Consider the following 24,077-nt stretch of genomic DNA (forward strand, 5'->3'; position numbering starts at 1 on the left):
GACACAAAGTGCTGGAGTAACTCAGCTGATCAGACAGCATCTCTGGAGAACATGGATAGTTTAAAAATACAGCGCGGAAACAGGCCCTTTGGCCCACCTAGTCCTTTCCGACTAGAGATCCCCGCACATTAACACTATCCTGCACATACTAGAGACAATTTACATTTATACCAGGTAAAGAAAGAAGGGTCTCGATCCGAAACATCACCCATTCCTTCTCTCCAGAGATGCTGCCTGTCCCGCTGAGTTACTCCAGCATTTTGTATCTACCTTACATTGATACCAAGCCAATTAACCTATAAACCTACATGTCTTTGGAATGTGGGAGGAAACTGAGATCTCGGAAGAAACCCACGCAGGTCACGGGAAGAATGTACAAATTCAGTACAGACAGCACCAGTAGCCAGGAATTAAACTCAGGTCTGTGGCGCTGTAAGGCAGTAGCTCTACCGCTGCGCCACCATGCTGCCTTACAGTGACGAGTTTTTGTTTGTGTGCTATCCAGTCAATGAAAGGACTGTATATGAGCCATCCACAGCGCATAGTCATGTATAGTATTTTCTTTGACCAGACAGCACACAAGCAAAAGTTTTTCACTGCAGCACCCGCAGTCAGGATTGACCCCGGGTCTCTGGCACCGTAAGGCAGCAACTCTGCCACTTCACCGCCGTGCTTCCCACCCGCAATGAAGGCTGTGAAGGGAGTAACTCAGCCGGACAGGCAGCATCTCTGGAGAGAAGGAGTGGGTGACGTTTCGGGTGGAGACCCTTCATCGGACATTCTTCTGTAGAAGGGTCTCGTCCAGAAACGTCGCCCATTCCTTCTCTCCAAAGATACTGCCAGTCCAGCTGAGCTGCCCCAGGCATTTTCTGTCTATCTTCGGTGTAAACCAGCATCTGCAGTTCCTTCCACTACGCTGTGAAGGGTGTGCTCAGGGAGAGCTGGCTTCAGCGGTGGGAGAAGCTGCTTCTGACGTGGAAGTTCATGTCTGGCCGCCGCTGCTGGCTTGAGCTCAGGGACCCAGGAGAGCTGGCTATTGCTGACAGCACCTGTCTTGTTTGTTGTTGAATGTGTGTCTCCAGAGGTTGCTGCCAGTTCTTACACTGCAGGGCTGCACGCCCAACAATTTTGCCAATGTCAGAGCTGCAAATACAATACGATACGAGATAAATTTATTTATCCCAGGAGGGAAATTGATCTGCCAACATCTGTGCGTCAGACATGGGCATGGAGTTAGTGGTGGACATTAGGAGGAGAGGAACACCCCTGTCCCCTGTCTCCATCAATGGTGTGGATGTGCAGTTTATCAGGGAGTACCTGGGAGTGTACCTGGACAGTAAACTGGACTGGTCCAGGAACGCTGAGGCCCTGAACAAGAAGGGACAGCGCTTGCTCTACTCTTTGAAAAGGCTCCGCTTCAAGGTCCATTCTTCAGGTCGAGACCCTTCTTCAGTCTGACCTGAAACATCACCCATTACTTCTGTCCAGCGATGCTGTCTGTCCCACTGAGTTACTCCAGCATTTTGTGTATAAATTACAGATGGGCCCAACCCCTAAGGTGAATTGCGATTCATCTGCTTTCAGCCACTATATTCGACCATTCATTACTAGCAGCAGGCAGTTGATGCTGGTGTTGAGAATCGGGTCAGTTGATCCACGTGCGTTTTACAGGCACAGCCGCTCGAGTTTGTTCCTGCAAAACCAGTAGATTGAGGGGCTCAGATCAGTAGCTATTCTTGCCATCGTCTGCATAGGGAGGCAGCAGTGCTTCGAAAACGCAACGTGCTAGAGTAACTCAGTGCGTCAGCCAGCATCTGTGGAAAGAATTGACAGGGAACGTTTCGGGTCCCGACACAAAACGTCGCCAGTCCATTCCCTCCAAGGATGCTGCCTGACCGGCTCAGTCCCTCCAGCTCTTCGCATAATCATGAGAAGAATAGATCAGGTAGATACACAGAATCTTTTGCCCAGAGTAGGGGAATCGAGAACCAGAAGACTAGAAGTTAAAGGTGAGGGGGGAATGATTTAATAGGAACCTGAGGGGTAACTTTTTCACACAAAGGGTGGTGGGTGTATGGAACGAGCTGCTGGTGGAGGTTGTTGAGGCAGGTAGTATCCCAACATTTAAGAGACATTTGGACAGATGCATGGATAGAAACATAGAAAACAGGTGCAGGAGTAGGCCATTCGGCCCTTCGAACCAGCACCGCCATTCAATACGATCATGGCTGATCATCCACAATCAGTATCACAATCAACAATCCGGAAGAGGCGGCGCTGTGAAACGGATGCGGCTCGCCTGCAGTCTGTCTGTTTTTACTTTTTTTGTGTTGTTTTTTTTGTCTAGTTCAGTTAAACGTTTGGTTATTAGGTGGCGTTATATGTGTGGGGGGGGGGTTGAAACAAGGCTTTCTGTCACTCCCTTCGGGGGAATGCGACTTTTTTGCCGTATCCCCCTTCTCTTCCCCCGCCTGAGCTGAGGCCTAATGGCGGAGCTGGCGGCCTCCAACCATCCGGTGAGGGCGGACGGCGCGGGGCTGAGACACTCCTGTGTGGGTGGCTCGGCTACCGGCTGGAAGGCGCTCCCGTGTGGGCGACCCGGCTCTCGGCTGGAATGCGCTCCCGTAGGGGCGGCCCGGTGCGGGGCTGAGACGCTGCCGTGTGGGCGGCCCAGTGCGGGGCGGAGACGGTGCTCCGGTGGCTGAGGCGGCGTTATGGCGGCGGCGACCTGAATCCGGGGCTCGGCCGTGGGCCAGTGGACAACATCGTCGGGAGCTCGCAGGTCACAGGCTGGTGCCTGTTTTCCGGAGCTCCCGTGGCAACAGCTGCGTCCGCTGGACTGGAGGGCGGCAGCTTCGAACACCCCCGGGCCGCGGAGCTTGAACCGCGGGACTGATTTACCATCGCCCGGTGGGGTATCGCCTCAGTGCAGAGGGAGAAGAGGAGGGAAGAGACAGTAACTCTAAGACTTTTGCCTCCATCACAGTGAGGAGGTGCTTGGTGAACTCACTGTGGTGGATGTTAATTTGTGTTTATTGTGTGTTATTATTATTACATATATGGCTGCAGGCAACAACATTTCGTTCAGACCGAAAGGTCTGAATGACAAATAAAGGATTCAATTCAATTCAATTCAATTCAATTCAACACGGGGAACATGTTTCCTGCATCCACCCTGTCCAATCCTCTACGAATTTTAAATGTTTCTCTCAGACATTCTCACGTCCTTCTAAATTCCAGTGAATACAAGCCCAGTCGACCCATTCTTTCATCATATGTCAGTCCCGCCATCCCGGGAATTAACCTGGTGAACCTACGCTGCACTCCCTCAATAGCAATAATGGCCTTCTTCAAATTAGGAGGCCAAAACTGCACACAATACTCCAGGTGTGGACTCACCAGGGCCCAGTACAACTGCAGTAGGACCTCCTTGCTCCTAAACTCAAATCCTCTCGCAATGAAGGCCAACATGCCATTAGCTTTCATCACTGCCTGCTGTACCTGCATGCTTACTTTCAGTGACTGATGTAGAAGCATTGGATAGGTTTAGAGGGATATGGGTCAAACGCAGGCAGATTGGACTAGTGTAGATGGGGCATGCTGGCTGGCTTGGACAAAGTTGGGCTGTAGGGCCTGTTTCCACACTGTATCACTCCATGACTATCTGTAGTTGCTTGCAACTCCAGTGTTGGTTGCTGGCTGCTGGTGGCCCTGGTAAAGCAGCAGGCCCTGGTGAATGGGGCAGGGTGCAGCCAGCGTGTAGCATTGGTCTGACTGAGCTCAGAAGGGTAGATGTGTAATGCCGCTCTGGCATGGAGGGGGCAGCGGCGGCAGTGAGCGATGGGTTTCAATGACTGCGCCTGGCACTATTTAATTAAATGGCAATACATCTCGAAGCTGAATCTACTGGGCACAGTGTCTATTACATAAACACTCCACGTTTATTGTGGCTTCAATGAGGGAAGAGGCTGATTAGCCACACAGCACGGAACCAGGCCCTTCAGCCCAACTTACCCATGCCGACCAACATGCCCCGTCTAGACTAGTCCCACCTGCCTGTGTTTGGCCCATATCCCTCTAAATCTGTCCTATCCATGTACCTGTCCAAATACCTTTTAAATGTCGTTATAGTACCTGCCTCAATGATCTCCTCTGGCAGCTTGTTCCATGTACTCACCACCCTCTGTGTGCAAGGTTGCCCCTAAGGTTTGTGTTAAATCTTTCCCCCTCACGTTAAACCTATGTCCTCTGGTTCGTGATTCCCCGACTCTGGATAAAAGACTCCGTGGAGTGCCCCCATTTATTCCCCTCATGATACTGATCAGTTAAATTAAATCAATATTTGCAACTCCCCTCACCATATTTCCATGTGTTAGACTTTACGTGCGAGATACAGCACGGAAACAGGCCCTTCGGCCCACCAGGTCCGTACCAACTAGCGTTCACCCCGTACACTAGCACGATCCTACACACTAGGGACAATTTATAGAATCCAATTAACCTACAAACCTGTATGTACGTCTTTGGAGTGTGGGAGGAAACCGGAGCACCCGGGGAAAATCCACACAGTCACAGGGAGAACGTGCAAACTCCGTACAGACAGCACCCATAGTCAGGATCAAACCCGGGTTTCTGCCGCATTAAGGCAGCAACCTTACCGCTGTGCCACTGTGCTACCCTGCACTGTGTTGTGTTGCTTCTCTCCTAGTTTGGGATGGGGAACACCTCCCCCCTCTCCTCCTCTCCCACTCCTTCCCTTCCCTTCCCCACGCAGCAGGGGAGTAGGTCTTTACCAATGTGTGTGAATAGATGGGGTAATCGGCGATGCAGTGATGGCGTTCTCTCTGCTCTCACTCTCACTGGCCAGCTGCCCTGTGTCCGATTGATGTGGTACAACCTTCTCCCGATAGTAGCTGCAGGGAGAGGTTCACTCCCATTGATCGGAGTTACTGCAGCAGCCATTCATCCCGCTGATGAAAGGTGGCTGTGCATTTGCCAGCATGACCCCCCAATCCCAACAATTACACTAACGCTATTATTGATGTGGGAACCATGGCCGCTGTGTATAGCAGAAGTCCTTCCTGCTGCTTACACCACAGCTTAAACCGTCAATGGAAGTCCGTGTTGCCTTCTGACTTCAGGGATACATTCCATTGTTCTTCAACACAATTCAATGCAGCCTGACATGTCTGCTTTGAACATCTGGCCGGCACACTGGTGCAGAGGTAGAGTTGCTGCCTCACAGCGTCAGACTTCCCGGGCTCCATCCTGACTACAGGTGCTGTCTGTGTGGAGTTTGCACGTTCTCCCTGTGACCTGCTTAGGTTTTCTCCGGGTGCTCCGGTTTCCTCCCACACTACCAAAGATTTGTAGGTTAATTGGCTTCTGTAAATTGTAAGTTGTCCCTAGTGTGTAGGATGGTGATAGTGTATGGGGTAACCGCTGGTCGGCATGGGCACAGTGGGCCGAAGGGCCTGTTTCCGAGCTATATCTTGAAAATCTAAAATGCCTTGTTTCTAGAAATATATTTTCTCGAAATACTATTCCAGTAACTAGTAGGTAAATAAAGCAGAGTGTAAGTAAGGCGATGAAGTTGGCGGAGGCTGGCCCAACGGGTAGGGTTGCCAACTTTCTCACTCCCAAATAAGGGACAAAAGGTCAAAATACGGGACAAATTCCCGATGGCAATTCGTTGACCGACTCGGCCGTGGCTGGGTGAATGAAGAGTTGGCCCGGGTGCTGGACTGCACACAAAGCCCAGCCGGCGGGCCAGCTGAGGAGTTTTGGCCCGGGCCGCGTGATGTCGCGCGCAAAGTCCGGCGCCCCATCCAACTCATGAACCGATGATCGGCCATGAGAAGGAGGGGTGGTGGTGTCGGCGGTAAATGAAGGTCCGAAGATCGGACAGCTGGCCGGGCTGCCGACCGACGGGACCACGGGTGAGGCGAGCTGCTGCTGCTGCTGCTGCTGCTGCTGCACTCCATGGGCGGCATTATGTCGGGACGGGTGAGGCGGGGCCGGGCGCGGCGCTCCGACCCGACAGTCCCCTCGACCCGAGTAGTAGCAGTCAAATACGGGACAAGGGCGGTCCCATATGGGACAAACCAATTTAGCCCAATATACGGGATGACCCGGCTAATACGGGACAATTGGCAACTCTACCGGCGGGTCTGTCAGTGCGCGGGTTACGTGGACATGTTGTGACGTTCTGTTCTCGTTTGCCCACAGCTGTGCCCTTCCCTCCGAGCCACCGACTGACCATCAAGGAGGTGTTTGACCATGATGGGAAACCGCGGGTGGACGTCCTCAAGGCTCACCTCACCAAGGAAGGTCGGGTGGAGGAGACCGTCGCCATGCGCATCATCACCGAAGGAGCATCCATCCTGCGACAAGAGAAGACCATGCTCGACATCGAAGCACCAGTCACGGGTGAGTGCCTCAGAGCCCATGGCTCTCACCTACATCCGCATCCTCACTCGATAGAGAGTGCTGAAGTAACTCAGCCGGACAGGCAGCATCTGTGGAGATAAGGATCAGGTGACGTTTCAGCTCGGGGCCCTTCTTCAGACTTGTGCCTCCAGGCAGACTCCAGCATCATGAGGAAAAATTCAGTCTGAAGAAAGCTCCCGACCCAAAACGTCACCTATCCTTTTTCCTCCAGAGATGCTGCAGTTACTCCAGCATTTTGTGTCTATCTTTGGTGTAAACAAGCATCTACAGTTCCTTCCCACACATCTCATCCTCACTGCTAACTGCAGCTCCTTACTGTGCCTGCTGTTACCACTGGCTGTTATATTATGGAACGCTGTTTACTATAAGGGGACGAGGAACTGCAGATTCTGGTGAACAAAAAAAGACACAAATTGCTGGAGTAATTTAGTTGGTCAGACAGCATCTCTGGAGAACATGGGTAATACAATTTACACGGCTCTTTGATAGCCTACTTGTGAATCTTATTTTACGTCATGTCCAGTGGCTCTATGTACATGGCCGTCCGAAAGGGGGGTGCGTTGGGTGCGACCACACCCCCTTTTTTCCCCCCAGAGTAAGAAAAAATCACGAGGGAAAAAAAAAAAATAGGGAAAAAAATCTGGCCAGCGGGATATTTGAAGTATCTGCCAGCCCGCTGCAGCGTCTCCATCCGCGGCGTCGGAGCCTCACCAGCGGCTTGCCTAGCGACCAGGAGACCGTCCTCCTGTCGCCGGGCGGGAGTGGCTGAATCTGAACCCAGCGGCTGTAACCCCAACACCAGACGCCGCTGCGGCAGGGCCCGCTCCCCTTGCCTCCTCCCGCCACTGGGGCGCAAACCATCTTCCCCCCACGCCACCCCCGCTGGGCCCACGCCACCCCCGCTGGGCCCACGCCACCCCCGCTGACCCCTACTGGGCCCACACCACCCCCGCTGAAAAAGCTTCCTCTCAGATTCTCCTGTTAATTTCTGAAATATTGGTCATAAATTTGGTGCAAAAATGCTCCAAAATAGGGCTCAGAATGCATCAGAGAGCATCTAAAACCCCAGAGACCCCGGCATCGAGGGACTTCACGCTTCGCGCTCATGATGTGCGCAGCGCGCATACTATTTCACATTACATTTTTTGTAATCCTGTCATGCCACCCCCCCTTTTGGGAAAGCTTTGTACGGGCCTGATGTACATTGTCCATGAAGTGGAGAGTAGTGTGGTAGCCAGCACAATTCTTGGGTCAGAATCCTTCTTCAAACTGGGTCCTGACCCGAAACGTCACCTATCCATGTTCTCCAGAGATGCTGCCTGACCCACTGAGTTACTCCAGCACACTGTGTCTATCTTCTGTTGAGTACTACTGCTTTGTTTACAGCAACAAATGGCCTGACTGCGTATATGGCTCTGATGCTGTGTGGGGTACTAGGTTTGATGGAAGGTGCACACTAACTCTCGGTAACTCATGTTTCTCCATTGAAAGTAAGATGTCTTGATGATGTACAGTTCTATTTAATTCTGAAGCTTTGTTATAGATGGTCCACCGGTTTGTAATTTTCAATTCGAGTAGAGCTGATGAATTAGAAGTTTCACAATTAATCTGTTCGTCTGGACAGAGCCTGAGCAGGGTTTGTACGTGGGCAGCCGAGTGACTGGAGCTGAAGGCCAGAGACTGCAGCTGCTGGAGTATGGGGCAGACAGCAGCATGCTGGGTAACTCAGTGGGGGTGGGCGGGGGGGTGGGGGGGGGGTGGAGCGAAATGATTAACCTTTATGTCAAGCCCTTACCCCAAAATTGATTTTGGAGGGGGTAGATGGCCAGTGTAAAGTGTCCATGTTGTCCAGAGATGGTGCCTGACCCGCTGAGTTACTCCAGCACTCTGTATCCATGTTGTCCAGAGATGCTGCTTGACCCGCTGAGTTACTCCAGCACTCTGTGTCTGAGAAGGGAGGTCCTCTCATGACAGCAGGAAGTGTAAATGAGCTGGAATATTTGCCACCATTCCTGCCTCAACTCTCCCTGGCAACACTATACCATCGTTGAATGTCACCCTCTGTGCTCAGAGATAAAGTAAGTTGTCATCTATCAGTTTGAAGCAAAATGATGAAGGAAATCAATGGTGCAATGGTAGTTTATTTGTGACATGTACTGAGGTACAGTAAAATCCATTTTGATGTACTGTTCAGTACAAGTGTCACCATACATAAACACTCAGATACGTCCTAGATAAGCCTCTCAGATACAGTGCATGTGTGTAGTAGTGGTAAACAGAGACACTATGCAGAGTCACCAGATTTGGTGCCATTTCCAAGTCCCAGCTGTTGTAAGTGCAGAGTTCTTGATCTGTCAATGAAGGCCCGTTGTCCTGGCGACGCTGCAGGGTCGGCCTGACCAAGCGTAGCCATGATGTCCTCCATCGCTCCGCGCCACTGCCGGTCGTGTCCGGTCCACACGCTCGGCCTTTTGGACTGGCGCCTGGTCCAGACGAGCCCCAGGCTGCAGCAGGGCCTCCAGCGGCCCTCTCCCCCGTCGATGTTCAGCACTGCCTCCCGCAGCCATTCTGCTTGCCGGTTCTCCCTCCGGCTCCCTCCTCTCTGGTCCACGGGGTGAGCAGGAGAGCAGGGCTCGGCGGCTTCCCTCTCCGGGAGAGCTCCCGGCCCCGCGGCGGGCAAGCCAGGCCCTCACCGTGCCGACCTTCTCCAATGAGGCACACCGGAGCCCACCTTACCTGGGTAGCTGGTGAATAGTTATAGGAACTGTTCTACATTAGTTGTGCATGTAAGCCTGATTGATGGAGAGGAGGAGTTGTGCATGAATTGGAGAATTTATAGCCAGTGAGAAAGTGGTGGAAAGCATTGAACAATGTCATGAATATTTAACTGAGGATCCAACTGTCGGCCGAGGGTTAGACTTAATAAACTGCTTGCCTCAGAACTCTTGGAATTCTTTAAGAAATGAGCTATATTACTAAGCAAGGACTTTCTGGATAGAATGGCTTTGGTTATTCACAGGCGCTTGATGGAGTTCCAAGCAAAAGCCATCTTTCTGCCAAGAATGAGGCTCGTGAAGTTAATGAGTGTGCCCGTGAGAATTATGGGCCTGTCCCACTTAGGCGACTTTTTAGGCAACTACAGGAGACGATGCGGTCGCCAGGGTGTCGCCTGTATGGTCGTGAGCATGGTCCTCAGTCGCCCAGAGAGTCGTAGAGTCTTTCTGGTCACCTAAATTTTTTCAATAGACAATTGGTGCAGGAGTAGGCCAGCACCACCATTCAATGTGATCATGTCTGATCACCCCAATCAGTTCCTGCCTTCTCCCTATATCTCCTGACTCCACTATCTTTAAGAGCCCTATATAGCTCTCTCTTGAAAGTATCCAGAGAATGTTGACAAATTTTCAACGACAGTGGCGACCTTGGGTTTGACACCAAATGAGCGTAGCTTGACGTAGGTGCCGTCGTAGGTTGTCGCCAGGTTAATGTAGGCAGTCGACAGGATGTCTTCGGTTGTCGACACTAACGCCAGGTGACGTAGGTTGTCACCGGTGCTGGCTTCGGTGAATTTCAATGTCATATTCGCCGGCACTCGCCTAAAAAATGGGCGACTTGCTATGACTATGACAGTCGCCGAAAAAATAGCCTAACTGGGACATGCCCATTGGTGTGAACCATAGGAAGCTGCACTTTAACAGATGAAGCCGTGACTGAGAGAGGGAGCTAACATTATTGTTCTATTTGTGGAACGACCCTGGCTAGTGAAGCCAGCTCCTAGTTTACTGGGCTCAGAGCTGTGAGAATTGTGAGCCTTCACAGACGAGCAGACTATGAACCCAACAACTAGGCTGAGTTGAATGGAGTTGAGCTTGTCGCCATGTATACCGAGGTACAGTGAAAAGCTTTTGTTGCATGTTAACCAGTCAGCGGAAAGATAATCTGAAGAAGGGTGTTGAGCCCAAACATTACGCATTCCTTCTATCCAGAGATGATACTTGTCCCGCTGAGTTGCTCCAGCGTTATGTGTCTATCTTCAACGGAAAGACAATACATGATTACAATCGAGCTGTCCATGGTGTACAGATATATAGTTTAGTTTAGTTTAGAGATACATCACGGAAATATGCCCTTTGGCCCACCGGGTGTACACCGACCAGCGATCCCCGCACATTAACACTATCCTATACCCACTAGGTAGCAATGTTACAAAATTTTGAGATTTAAAAAATCAAGTCTGCAATTTATCCCATCAGATAAAGCATAACAATAAGTTTAATTTGACACCAAATTCACTTTCATATCTCAAGTATTAAAAATGTTATGGCCATTTTCATACTCGGAAATTAGCATCTTGTTCCCTATTGACTTTCAATGGACATTACAAAAAAGCTGTGATCTTGGATAGTCAAAAGCCCATTTCTTAAGGAAAGATTAACATTTTTAAATAGCCTAAGGATCCAAAGATTATTCACAAATAATTCACAATATAACATGATTTTTATATCTAATTTACATTAATTTATAGGCCAAATGGAAGGAATTTAGTGTTCAATTGCTGTAAATAAATGCCCATTTAAATCGGCTTTCTAGTGGGTTCATGTGAACGCGCTGGTTTAGAACGGTCACATCGCGCTGGATTAGTGCCCTCAAATGCCCAGAAAAATACTGCGGGATATAAAAAGCCCAAAATGAACTACTCGCTATAGATAACTTGATATACAGGGTTATATATATATGCTCCATTTAATGTAAAAATAAGGTACATACCTTTAATTGTTTGCTTTATAAAACCCTGGGGCTGCGAGAGGTTGCGGAATGAGAGAGTAATTTTAAAACTATTATAACTATATTATCGAGGCCTATAAAACTAATAATACCTTTTGCAACCGGGTCTTGCAGCGATTTTTCGTTAATGATTTACTAGGCTGAACATCTGCGATTAGAACAGCCTAGTAAAAATCGCGTTTTAAACCCGCCCCCTCCAAACAGCGCCAAAATACATCGCGGACATGGCTGTGGGCAGATTCCCAATGACGATTTAAGTAGGTTTTGTAACATACCTACACTAGGGACAATGTTTACATTTACCATGCTAATTAACCTACAAACCTGTATGGCTTTGGAATGTGGGAGGAAACCGAAGATCTCGGAGACAACCCACGCAGGTCACGGGGAGAACGTACAAACACCATACAGACAGCACCCGTATACGGATTTGAACCCGGGTCTCCGGCGCTGCATTCGCTGTAAGGCAGCAACTCTACCGCTGCGCCACCGCGACTGCCCAAATGATAAAGGGAATAATGTGAACTGTTTGGTGCAAGATAGGTCCGATCAAAAATCATCTCCAATGAGGTAGATAGGGCGGCATAGTGGATGAGATGGGTGAGACAAGTATGGGATGCTACCCTTCTCATCCAGAGCACTGGATATCACGGAGGTAGTGCACAACTACAATTTAGTACGGGTGTCAGGGGATATGGGGAGCGGGCAGGAGAATGGGGTTGAGTAGGAAAGATACATCGGATATGATTGAATGGCGGAATAGACTTGATAGGCCGAATGGCCTAATTCTGCTCCCATCACTTATGAACTTATGAACTTTATAAGCCATCAGTTGGACCACAGAAGGATGGGACGGCACAGGTTGCAGAGGAGATTCACCGGGATATTGACAGGTGTGTGTCGGTGAGGATGAACAGCGAGTGTGGGTGGGGAGGGGGGGGGGGACCAGATGAAAGTGTACAAAATTGAGCAGCATAGAGAAGAAACCTTTCCCCTTAACTGGGGAATCCAAACCAGAGGCTGTCGATTCAACTAAAGGATCTGAAGGAGTTGTGGATGTGGCCCTGTCCATCACAAAGACCATACCCCCCACCATCTGCACTTCACGCTGCCTCGGGAAAGCAGCCAACATAATAACCATATAACCATATAACAATTACAGCACGGAAACAGGCCATCTCGGCCCTACAAGTCTGTGCCGAACAAATTTTTTTTCCCCTTAGTCCCACCTGCCTGCACTCATACCATAACCCTCCATTCCCTTCTCATCCATATGCCTATCCAATTTATTTTTAAATGATACCAATGAACCTGCCTCCACCACTTCCACTGGAAGCTCATTCCACACCGCTACCACTCTCTGAGTAAAGAAGTTCCCCCTCATATTACCCCTAAACTTCTGTCCCTTAATTCTGAAGTCATGTCCTCTTGTATGAATCTTCCCTATTCTCAAAGGGAAAAGCTTGTCCACATCAACTCTGTCTATCCCTCTCATCATTTTAAAGACCTCTATCAGGTCCCCCCTTAACCTTCTGCGCTCCAGAGAATAAAGACCTAACTTATTCAACCTTTCTCTGTAACTTAGTTGTTGAAACCCAGGCAACATTCTAGTAAATCTCCTCTGTACTCTCCTATTTTGTTGACATCCTTCCTATGCCCCATACTCCAGATTTGGTCTCACCAATGCCTTGTACAATTTTAACATTACATCCCAGCTTCTATACTCCATGCTCTGATTTATAAAGGCTAGCATACCAAAAGCTTTCTTTACCACCCTATCTATATGAGATTCCACCTTCAAGGAACTATGCACGGTTATACCCAGATCCTTCTGTTCAACTGTATTCTTCAATTCCCTACCATTTACCATGTACGTCCTATTTTGATTTGTTCTACCAAGGTGTAGCACCTCACATTTATCAGCATTAAACTCCATCTGCCATCTTTCAGCCCATTTTTCCAAATGGCCTAAATCACCCTGTAGACTTTGGAAATCCTCTTCATTATCCACAACACCCCCTATCTTGGTATCATCTGCATACTTACTAATCCAATTTACCACACCTTCATCCAGATCATTGATGTACATGACAAACAACAAAGGACCCAACACAGATCCCTGAGGCACCCCACTAGTCACCTGCCTCCAACCCGATAAACAGCCATCCACCATTACCCTCTGGCTTCTCCCATTCAGCCACTGTTGAATCCATCTTGCTATTCCTGCATTTATACCCAACAGTTGAACCTTCTTAACCAACCTTCCATGAGGAACCTTGTCAAAGGCCTTACTAAAGTCCATATAGACAACATCCACTGCTTTACCCTCGTCAATTTCCCTAGTAACCTCTTCAAAAAATTCAAGATTAGTCAAACATGACCTTCCAGGCACAAATCCATGTTGACTGTTCCTAATCAGACCCTGTTTATCTAGATGCTTATATATATTATCTCTAAGTATCTTTTCCATTAATTTGCCCACCACTGAAGTCAAACTAACAAGTCTATAATTGCTAGGTTTACTCTTAGAACCCTTTTTAAACAATGGAACAACATGCGCAGTACGCCAATCCTCGGGGACTATTCCCATTTCTAATGACATTTGAAATATTTCTGTCATAGCCCCGGCTATTTCTACACTAACTTCCCTCAATGTCCTAGGGAATATCCAGTCAGGACCTGGAGACTTATCCACTTTTATATTTTTCAAAAGTGTCAGTACTTCTTTTACTTTGAACCTCATAGTATCCACAGCTACTCTACTAGTTTCCCTTACCTCACATAATTCAATATCCTTCTCCTTGGTGAATACCGAAGAAAAAAAATTGTTCAATATCTCCCCCATCTCTTTTGGCTCTGCAGATAGCTGTCCACTCTGTCTCTCCAATGGACCAATTTTATCCCTCGTTATCCTTTTGCTATTAATATAGCTGTAGAAACCCTTTGGATTTACTTTCACCTTACTTGCCAAAGCAACCTCATATCTTCTTTTAGCTTTTCTAATTTCTTTCTTACGATTCTTTTTACATTCCTTATACTCCTCAAGCACCTCATGTACTTCATGCTGCCTATAATTATTGTAGATCTCCCTCTTTTTCCGAACAAGATGTCCAATTTCCCTTGAAAACCAGGGCTCTTTCCAATTTTTACTGTTTCCTTTCAACCGAACAGGAACATAAAGATTCTGTACTCTTAAAATTTCCCCTTTAAATGTCCTCCATTTCTCTTCTACATCTTTCCCATAAAACAAAATGTCCCAATTCACTCCTTTTAAATCCTTTCGCATCTCATCAAAGTTAGCCTTTCTCCAATCAAAAATCTCAACCCTAGGTCCAGTTCTGACCCTCTCCATAATTATATTGAAACTAATGGTATTGTGATCACTGGACCCGAAGTGCTCCCCAACGCATACCTCCGCCACCTGTCCCATCTCATTTCCTAACAGGAGGTCCAGCACTGCCCCTCCTCTAGTAGGTACCTCTATGTATTGCTGCAAAAAACTATCCTGCACACATTTTACAAACTCCAACCCATCTAGCCCATTTACAGAATGTGTTTCCCAGTCTATGTGTGGAAAGTTGAAATCTCCCACAATCACTACCTTGTGCTTACTACTAATATCTGCTATCTCCTTACATATTTGCTCTTCCAATTCTCGTTCCCCGTTTGGCGGTCTATAATACACCCCTATAAGAGTTGCTACACCTTTCCCACTTCTCAATTCCACCCAAATAGCCTCCCTAGATGAGCCCTCCAATCTATCCTGCCAAAGCACTGCTGTAAAATCTTCCCTGACTAGCAATGCAACACCTCCACCTCTTGCCCCTCCAATTCTATCACACCTGAAGCAGCAAAATCCTGGAATATTTAGTTTCCAATCACAGCCCTCCTGCAACCACGTTTCACTGATCGCCACAACATTATACTTCCAGGTGTCTATCCAGACTCTAAGCTCATCCACCTTTCTTACAATGCTCCTAGCATTAAAAAATGCACATTTAAGAAAACCCCCGTCTCTTATTCTCTGTTTATTTCCTTTTTTTTCTATCTCCTCTTGTCCTGGCGAAGGTGAAGCCCATTCTCGAGCGGCAGCATTTTGAGACAGTAATCCATGCCTTTATTACATCTAGGCTGGATTACTGTAACGCGCTCTATTTTGGTGTTGCTCGTTCTTCACTGGCTCGTCTCCAGTTGGTTCAGAATGCTGCTGCTCGCCTTTTAACAGGGACTCAAAAGAGGGAGCACATATCGCCAATTCTGGCCTCCCTACACTGGCTCCCGGTGCACTTTCGGGTTCATTTTAAGTTACTGTTATTTGTTTTTAAATCTCTGAATGGGCTCGCCCCGCCTTACCTCTCTGAGCTGCTCCACCCATACACTCCTGCCCGGTCCCTCAGGTCAGCTGGTCAGCTGCTCCTGGAGGTACCGAGGTCTAGTCGGAGGCTCAGAGGGGATAGAGCCTTCTCTGTTGCTGCTCCGGCACTCTGGAACACCCTGCCGCTGCACATCAGACAGGCCCCCTCACTGTCCATCTTCAAATCCAGTGTTAAAACGCATTTGTACTCCCTGCCTTTTGACCATGCCTGAGGCTTTGCTTCTGTTTGTGGTGTTTTTGATGTTTCTTTATTTTACATGTCTTTTCCTACTATTTCTTTTGATTGTTATTTTTGGTGTGTATTAACTTTTTTGTCAATGATTAGTGATGTACAGCACTTTGTTGCAGCTATGTTTGTTTTTAAAGTGCTCTATAAATAAAATTATTATTATTATTATTATTATAAAACTGGGGCCTTAAATAATCAAAGACTTGTCCCTGTCCCACCCCGGTCATTCTCTCTTCCCTGCTCCCGTCCGGCAGAAGTTACAGAAGCTTAAAAGCGTACACCACCAGACTCATGAACAGCTTCTTCCCCTCTGTTATCAGGCTTCTGAACGGCCCTTCCATAAGCTAGGGCACTGTCCGATTCACCTCTACCCCATTGTGCACATTGGACTTTGTCTCTGGAACTGATGCGCTACAATGCTGAGAACTATATTCTGTACTCTGTATCTTCCCCTTTGCTCTACCTATTGTACTGGAGTTTGGCTGAGTTATATTTATGTGTAATCATTCAATCCAAAACTGGGGCCTTAAAACTGGACAAAGGAAGCCATGGAGTTGTGGGAGCAGGGTGTTTCCGTCTGAATGGGAAAAGGCAATGATGCTCCTTTAAGACACCTCGACAAAGACAAAAGGTAATCTGTCCATGGCTGGCAGGGAAAAAAATAAAGATGGGATTAACTCAGAAAGGATCTTGTTACCAATTTGTCAGAAATAGCTGTGGACATGAGAGTTTGGAGCATTTTACAATTCGGCAAAGAAGAATTTAAAAAGTCGATAATAAGACGGACAAAAACAAAAATGGATTGTAAAGTATGTACAAGGAAAGACCAACCAGGGCAATAGTGGACCCCTTGCAAACAGATGGGACAACGTACAATGAGGAAGAAGGAAAGGGTGGAGAATTGAAGAATTACTTTCTGTCTTCACAGAAGACAAACAACCTTTGATCTTTGAGAGATCAAAGGTTGAGTGAGAATGAGGAAATGAAGTAAATCTCTAGTAGCACCAGAGGATACAGATGCCTCAAATAGGATTACAAACATAGAGAAACATAGAAAAATAGGTGCAGTAGGCCATTCAATATGAACATGGCTGATCGTCTAAAATCAGTACCCCGATTTTACTCATACTTACATTATTAGCCAAATATGTTTTGCAACATGCGACAAATTTGATTTGCCATACAATCAACAACAGAACACACAAAATATATTTTAACATAAACATCCACCACAGTGACTCCTCCACATTCCCCACTGTGATGGAAGGCAAAAAAAGTTCAATCTCTTCCCTTCTTTGTTCTCCTACGGTCGGGGGCCTCGAGCCTTCCGTTGACAGGACGATCTTGAATCCCATAGCCGGGACGATCAAGCTCCTGCATCGGGGCGATGTCAGTTCCCTGCCCTGGGCGATCGGACCCCGGGTCGGGGCTTGTCGAACGTTGTGCAGCTTTTGGAGCTTTCCGATGTCAATCTCAATCCGAGGATGCGCGCCCTTGATGTTAAAGTCCGCAGGCCGCGGTTGGAGGGTCGATCCCAGGCAAGGAATCGGCTCCATGCCCCACGGTGGGGCTCAAAGACAGTCCCGAGCAAGGCCGCCAGCTCCATGATATTAGGCCGCAGAGCGACCGGAGATAAGATCCGGAAAACAATTGCATCTCCGACAAGGTTAAGAGATTTAAAATAAGTTTGGCATGTTTGACAAAGCTATTGAGGATGGGATTGTGAGCCACTGGATGTGGTGTGTTGATATTGCTAGAAGAGTTTTGATCAGGTCCCACACAGGAGTTTTGTGAATGAGATCACGTTATGTGTAATTGGTGATAGTACACCAGTGTGGACTAAGATTTGACCAAAAGATTAAACAAAGAGTAGGAATTAATTGGGCCGGCACGATGGCGCAGCGGTAGAGTTGCTGCCTTACGGCGCCAGAGACCCGGGGTCCATCCTGACTACGGGTGCTGTCTGTACGGATTTTGTACGTTCTCCCTGTGACCACGTGGGTTTTCTCCGGGTGCTTCGGTTTCCTGCCGCACTCAAAAGACGTACAGGTTTGTGGGTTAATTGGCTCCTGTAAATTGTCCGTAGTGTGTAGGATAGTGGTAGTGTACGGGGTGATTGCTGGTCGGCGCTGACTCGGTGGGCCGAAGGACCTGTTTCCGCGCTGTACCTCTAAAGTCTAATCAACCCAACACTCGTGGTGTGGCAGGTCCTGCAGTCCAGGGTCTCTCTGTGAACCAGCAGTGCACTCTCTCTGGCAAGTACTGTGCATCTTACATAGAAACATAGAAATTAGGTGCAGGAGTAGGCCATTCGGCCCTTCGAGCCTGCACAGCCATTCAATATGATCATGGCATGACCTTTACTTGGGTCCAGAAGCAAAACGTACAAATGTGGTCCAGGCGTGATCTCACCTCTAAAATATACCCGGAACTGAAGGCTTACAACCAAACCGCCAGCATGCAACACATGTAACTAAGAGAAACACGGCTAACTACCAGACATAACAGGCGTGACTATGGCATAGCAAGCAGACCTGTGCAGGACAAGTTTTTAACACAGACTTGTCCAGAAGATGCCTGGATCCCACTGCCCCAGTGTTGACGGAGGCAGTATGGTAGTGTTGTTTAAGAGATTTTTTGAAAGTCACATGGAAACAGAGGGGTATGGATCACGTACAGGCCAATGACATTAGACTTTAGAAACACATCACAGAGTCTGTGCTGACCAGTGATCACCCTGTAACACTATCCTACACACTAGGTAGAATTTTAACCAAATCCAATCAACCTACAAACCTGTACATTTATGGAGTGTGGGTGGAAACCAGAGCTCCCAGAGAAAACCCACACAGGTCATGGGGAGAATGTACAGACAGCACCCGTAGTCAGCATTGAACCCGGGTCTCTGGCGATGTAAGGCAGCAACTCTAGCAATATTAGGCAGCAACTCTACCACTGCGCCACCATGCTGTGGAGATTAGTTTAACATCAGAGATACATAGAACATACAAAAACGTAGAAAAATAGGTGCAGGAGTAGGCCATTCAGCCCTTCGAGCCAGCACCGCCATTCAATGTGATCATGGCTGATCATCTAAAATCAGTACCCCATTCCTGCTTTCTCCTCATATCCCATTGATTCCTTTAGCCCTAAGAGCTAAATCTAAAGGCCCTGTCCCACTTATGTGTCCTTGGCACTCAAATTACGCGGCCTCGCCGTCGCGTTGAGGCGCACGGGCATCGTGTGGCTGCGCAGGGCCGGTCCCACTGAGAAGCGCGGAGGGGTATGGAGTTGTGCGCGGTATCGCGCGGCGTCCGAAATTTTGTACCGAACGAAATCTTTGCGCGCCAACGGCCTGTCGCGTAACTGACGGCCAAAGTGGGACAGCCCCAAGACCATGGCGCGACACAACGTGTCATCTTCAACAGCAGCAGAAGCAGGCAAACGATCGCCGAACTCGACCTGGGGCTCACGGCCGTTGCGGTCCGGATCCGCCCGACTTCTACCCCCAGAGCGGGGTCAAGAAAATTGAAGATGGACACAAAATGCAGGAGTAACTCAGCGGGACCGGCAGCATCTCTGGAGAGAAGCAGTGGGTGACGTTTCGGGTCAAGACCCTTCTTTCAGACTGAAGAAGAGTCTCGACCCGAAATATCATCCATTCCTTCTCTCCAGAGATGCTGCCAGTCCCGCTGAGTTACTCCAGCATTTTGCATCCATCTTCAAATTATGTCACGCGCTCTGGACGGCTGTGCGGGGGCATGAAGCCGCACGCGACCTCCGTGGAACCGTCACGCCTCAACGCGACCACGAGGTCACGTAATTAGCGTGCCAAGGACACGTAAGTGGGACATGGGCTTTACTCTCTTGAAAACATCCAGTGAAATGGCCTCCACTGCCTTCTGAGGCAGAGAATTCCACAGATTCACAACTCTCTGGTTGAAAAGGTTTTTCCTCATCTCCATTCTAAATGTCGTACTTCTTATTCTTAAACTGTGAACCCTGGTTCTGGACTCCCCCAACATCGGGAACATGTTTCCTGCATCTAGCCTGTCCAATCCTTTAAGAATTTTATATGTTTCAAAAATATCCTCTCATCCTTCTAAATTCCAGTGAATACAAGCCCAGTCGACCCATTCTTTCATCGTATATCAGTCCCGCCATCCCGGGAATTAACCTGGTGAACCTACGCTGCACACCCTCAATAGCAATAATGTCCTTTCTCAAATTAGCAGACCAAAATTACTCACAATACTCCAGGTACGGTCTCACCGGGACTTTGTACAACTGCAGTAAGACATCCTTGCTCCTAAACTCAAATCCTCTCGCAATGAAGGCCAACATGCCATTAGCTTTCTTCACTGCCTGCAGTACCTGCATGCTTACTTTCATGTTTGGCTTGGTCAATGTGGGCCGAAGGGCCTGTTCCTGTGCTGTACTGTTCTCTTCTAACCAGCGGTTGACTTGGATAGCCATAAGTTCTGTCTGAACACGCGGTTGAGCTGTGATGAAAGGCCAGCCTGTCTTTCTTACTGATTCAGTAAAATGCGATTTTCTGGCAAATTTTGCTTTTGGTTAAAGTAAACATAATTTAAAGAAATGAAACTTTCTTTTTTGAAGGGCCTGTTTCAGCGCTGTAACTATAAATTCTAATTCAAGGTAAAGTTCAGTCAAGTCCGATTAAAGATAGTCCGAGGGTCTCCCCTGAAGGCGATGGGAGGTCAGGACCGCTCTCTAGTTGGTGATATGATGGTTCAGTTGCCAGATGACAGCTGGGAAGAGAATGTCCCTGAATCTGGAGGTGTGTGTGTTTCCACACTTCTGTACCTCTTGCCTGATGGGAGAGGGGAGAGGAGGGAGTGGCCGGGGTGAGACCGGTCCTTGATTACGCTGCTGGCCTTGCCGAGGCAGCGTGAAGTGTAGATGGAGTCTATGGGAGGGAGGTTGGTTTGTGTAACGGGTCTGGACTGCGTCCACAAATCTCCGCGATGAAACCTTTGAAAATCACTATATCCTGTGCCAAATTCTTCAGCGGACTAGAGCACCTTTTCTCTGCGTTGCTCCATACTGATGTGGATGTGCTTTCTCACCTGCGTTCCATCTTGTAACCATTTATTTAAAATCTCAGGAGACGGTAATGGCGGTGGTGTGTCCTGGGCCAGGGCTTCTCTGCACCTGCTTTGGTTTGTATTCTCAAGGGTAGAAGTCTGTGTGCTGTCTGTCCTGGGAGAGACTTGTAACAGATGGTAGACACTCGGGGTGGTGTAATTCCACAAATAGACCAGAGCAGAGCTAGTCAATCTGCTGCCTGACCTGCCGCTTACAAGGACACAGTACGAAATCGGATGTTCCCTACACCTGTGGATCCATCATTTCCCTCACATCGCAGAAGGGTAGAAATGTGAAAATTTGGCTGTTTCAACATAATTGCCTAACTCTTTCTTTCAAAGCTTCATGCTCTTTAAAAGCTCTCTCTTTTCATAACACTATCATATTCCTCATTGACTATTCTCCAAACTTTTGATAGTTCCAAAACTATACCAGCTTTGACATATTTACTTTGAGTTTTACTGTAGAGATATAGCAAGGAAGCAGGTCCTTCGGCCCACCAGGTCCGTGCCAACCAGCACCCTCCTCAACAGTAGGGACAATTTACAGAAGCCAATTAACCTACAAACCCCTCACACTTTGGGGTGTGGGAGGAAACTGGAGCACCCGGAGAAAATCCACGCGGTCCCAGGGAGAACGTACAAACTCCATACAGACTGCACCTGAAATCGGGATCGAACTGGGGTTTAATTTAGAGTTGCAGCACGAGAACAGGCCCTTCGGCCCATCGAATCCACGCCGACCAGCGATCCTTGCACATTAACACTATCCTACACGCACCAGGGACAATTTACAGTTTTCCCAAACCAATTAACCTACAAACCTGAACGCCTTTGGATTGTTGAAGGGAACCGGAGATCCTGAAGAAAACCCACGCGGTCAGAGGGAGAACATGCAAACTCCTTACAGACAGCACCCATGGTCAGGATGGAACCCAGGTCTCTGACGTTGTAAGGCAGCAGCTCTACCGCTGCGCCACCGTGCCCCCTATTTGGTGAATTGTCTGGACTAGGCACCGTGGGCCATTGAAGTGTGAGACCAGTTGGCATTTTCAGGTGCAAGTTAGCCTTGCAGAGGAGGGGGGCATATTGGCGATTCCAAGGGCCATCAGTTTAATTCTGGAAAGCCTTCAAGGTGAAGGAAATGTGCTTGGGACACAGATCAGTTTTGATCTGATTGTACGCTGAAGAGGGCTTGAGGGATTGCATGCTTGTGTTCACATGTTTCTGTGTGAAATGGTGGAATTTGCAGACGCTCACCGCAACAGATGTACACAGAAATGTAGTCAGGCCATATCAAGTCAAGTCAAGTTTATTTGTCACATACACATACGAGATGTGCAGTGAAATGAAAGTGGCAATGCTTGTGGACTTTTGTGCAAAAGACAAACAACCAAACAACCAAACAAACTATAAACACAATCATAACACACATATTCTTTTACATACTAAATAATGGAAGGAAAAACGTTCAGTAGAGTTAGTCCCTGGTGAGATAGGCGTTTACAGTCCAAATGGCCTCTGGGAAGAAACTCCTTCTCAACCTCTTTGTTCTCACCGCATGGCAACGGAGGCGTTTGCCTGACCGTAGCACCTGGAACAGTCCGTTGCAGGGGTGGAAGGGGTCTCTCATGATATTGTTGGCTCTGGAGTTGCACCTCCTGTTGTATAGTTCCTGCAGGGGGGGGCAAGTGAAGTTCCCATAGCGCATTCGGCCGAACGCACTACTCTCTGCAGAGCCTTCGTGTCCTTGGCAGAGCAATTCCCAAACCAGATGGTAATGTTCCCGGACAAGATGTTTTCCACCGCCGCTGGGTAGAAGCACTGGAGGATCCTCGGAGACACTCTGAATTTCCTCAATTGCCTGAGGTAGTAAAGACGCTGCCTTGCCTTACTGACGAGTGCTGAGGCGTGAGATGCCCATGTCATATCCTCGGAGATGTGGACTCCCAGATATTTCACATATTAGTTCACGTTCATAAGCCAGAGGAGCAGAAATCTTAGAGAAACCGAAGATCTCGGCGAAAACCCACGCAGGTCACGGGGAGAAGGTACAAACTCCTTACAGACAGTGCCCGTGGTTGGGATGGAACCCGGTGTTGTATTCGCTGTAAGGCAGCAACTCTACTGCTACGCCACCATGACCACCATTAAGGTGAGGGGGGAAAGAACTATTCAGCGCCTGAGGGGCAACTTTTTCACCCAGAGGGCGGTGGGTATAAGGAACAAGCTGCCAGAGACAGTAGGTGAGGCAAGGACCATAACAAGAATTAAGACACGTGGACAGTACAAGGCCAGGAAAAGTTGAGAGGCATATGGGCCAAACGCAGACAGGTGGGACTAGCTAAAATGGGTCATCTCGGTCGGCATGAGTAAGTTGGGCCGAAGGGCCAGTTTATGTGCTGTATAACTGTGACTCTGAGTAGCTCATCATGAGTTGGGAATAGTTCAATGTTTTATTGTCACATGTGTGAAGTGTTAACACATAGTGAAATGCTTTTCTTGCAAGGAGCCCAATAGACTATTGCCATTCCCAGGCACATCTTTGTGTGCTGTGGCATTCTGAGTCAGTAAGTAGTGTTAGTGTGCAACACGACCGTGCTTCATAGGAACTGGCAGTGTGTCAGTCCCTTAAGTCACATCTTCCGGGTGCATGTCCCTTCAGGGGGTTCTACCCCTCCATCTTAGCGGGAGGGGGGGGCTTGTATTTTGGCCCATCAGCATAATCTAGATGAGAATGAAACTCTCTCAACTATAACTGACTTCACTATACAGTGGACTGAATTGGGCGACACAGTGGTGCAGCGGTAGAGTTGCTGCCTCACTGCGCCAGAGACTCGGGTTCAATCCTGACTACAGGTGCTGCCTGTGTGGAGTTTGCACGTTCTCCCTGTGACCGGGTGGGGTTTCCTCACACATCCCAAAGACGTGCAAATTTGTAGGTTAGTTGACTTCTGCAAAATTGTCCTCAGTACGTAGGATAGAACTAGTGTACATGTGAATGCTGGCCAGTGCCGACTCGATGGGCTGAAGAGCCTGTTTCTGCGTTGTACCTTTAAAAAAAAAACATGACCCTTGCCATTGTTTCTCGTACCCTTTGAACCCAAGGACAGACAAAGTGCTGGAGTAA

General features: G+C 48.3%; 1 protein-coding gene across 1 annotated transcript in view; it reads left to right on the forward strand.

Annotated features, from left to right (window-relative positions):
* Positions 1 to 24,077, forward strand: part of LOC129702339 (protein phosphatase 3 catalytic subunit alpha) — a 326,632-nt gene that overhangs the window by 166,158 nt on the left and 136,397 nt on the right. Inside the window, exon 2 of the mRNA XM_055644097.1 lies at positions 6,229 to 6,429. Coding sequence (XP_055500072.1) covers positions 6,229 to 6,429 — 201 coding nt within the window. The remainder of the gene's footprint in view (positions 1 to 6,228; positions 6,430 to 24,077) is intronic.

Source organism: Leucoraja erinacea, chromosome 1 (genome assembly GCF_028641065.1).
Source record: "Leucoraja erinacea ecotype New England chromosome 1, Leri_hhj_1, whole genome shotgun sequence".
NCBI lineage: Eukaryota > Metazoa > Chordata > Chondrichthyes > Rajiformes > Rajidae > Leucoraja > Leucoraja erinaceus.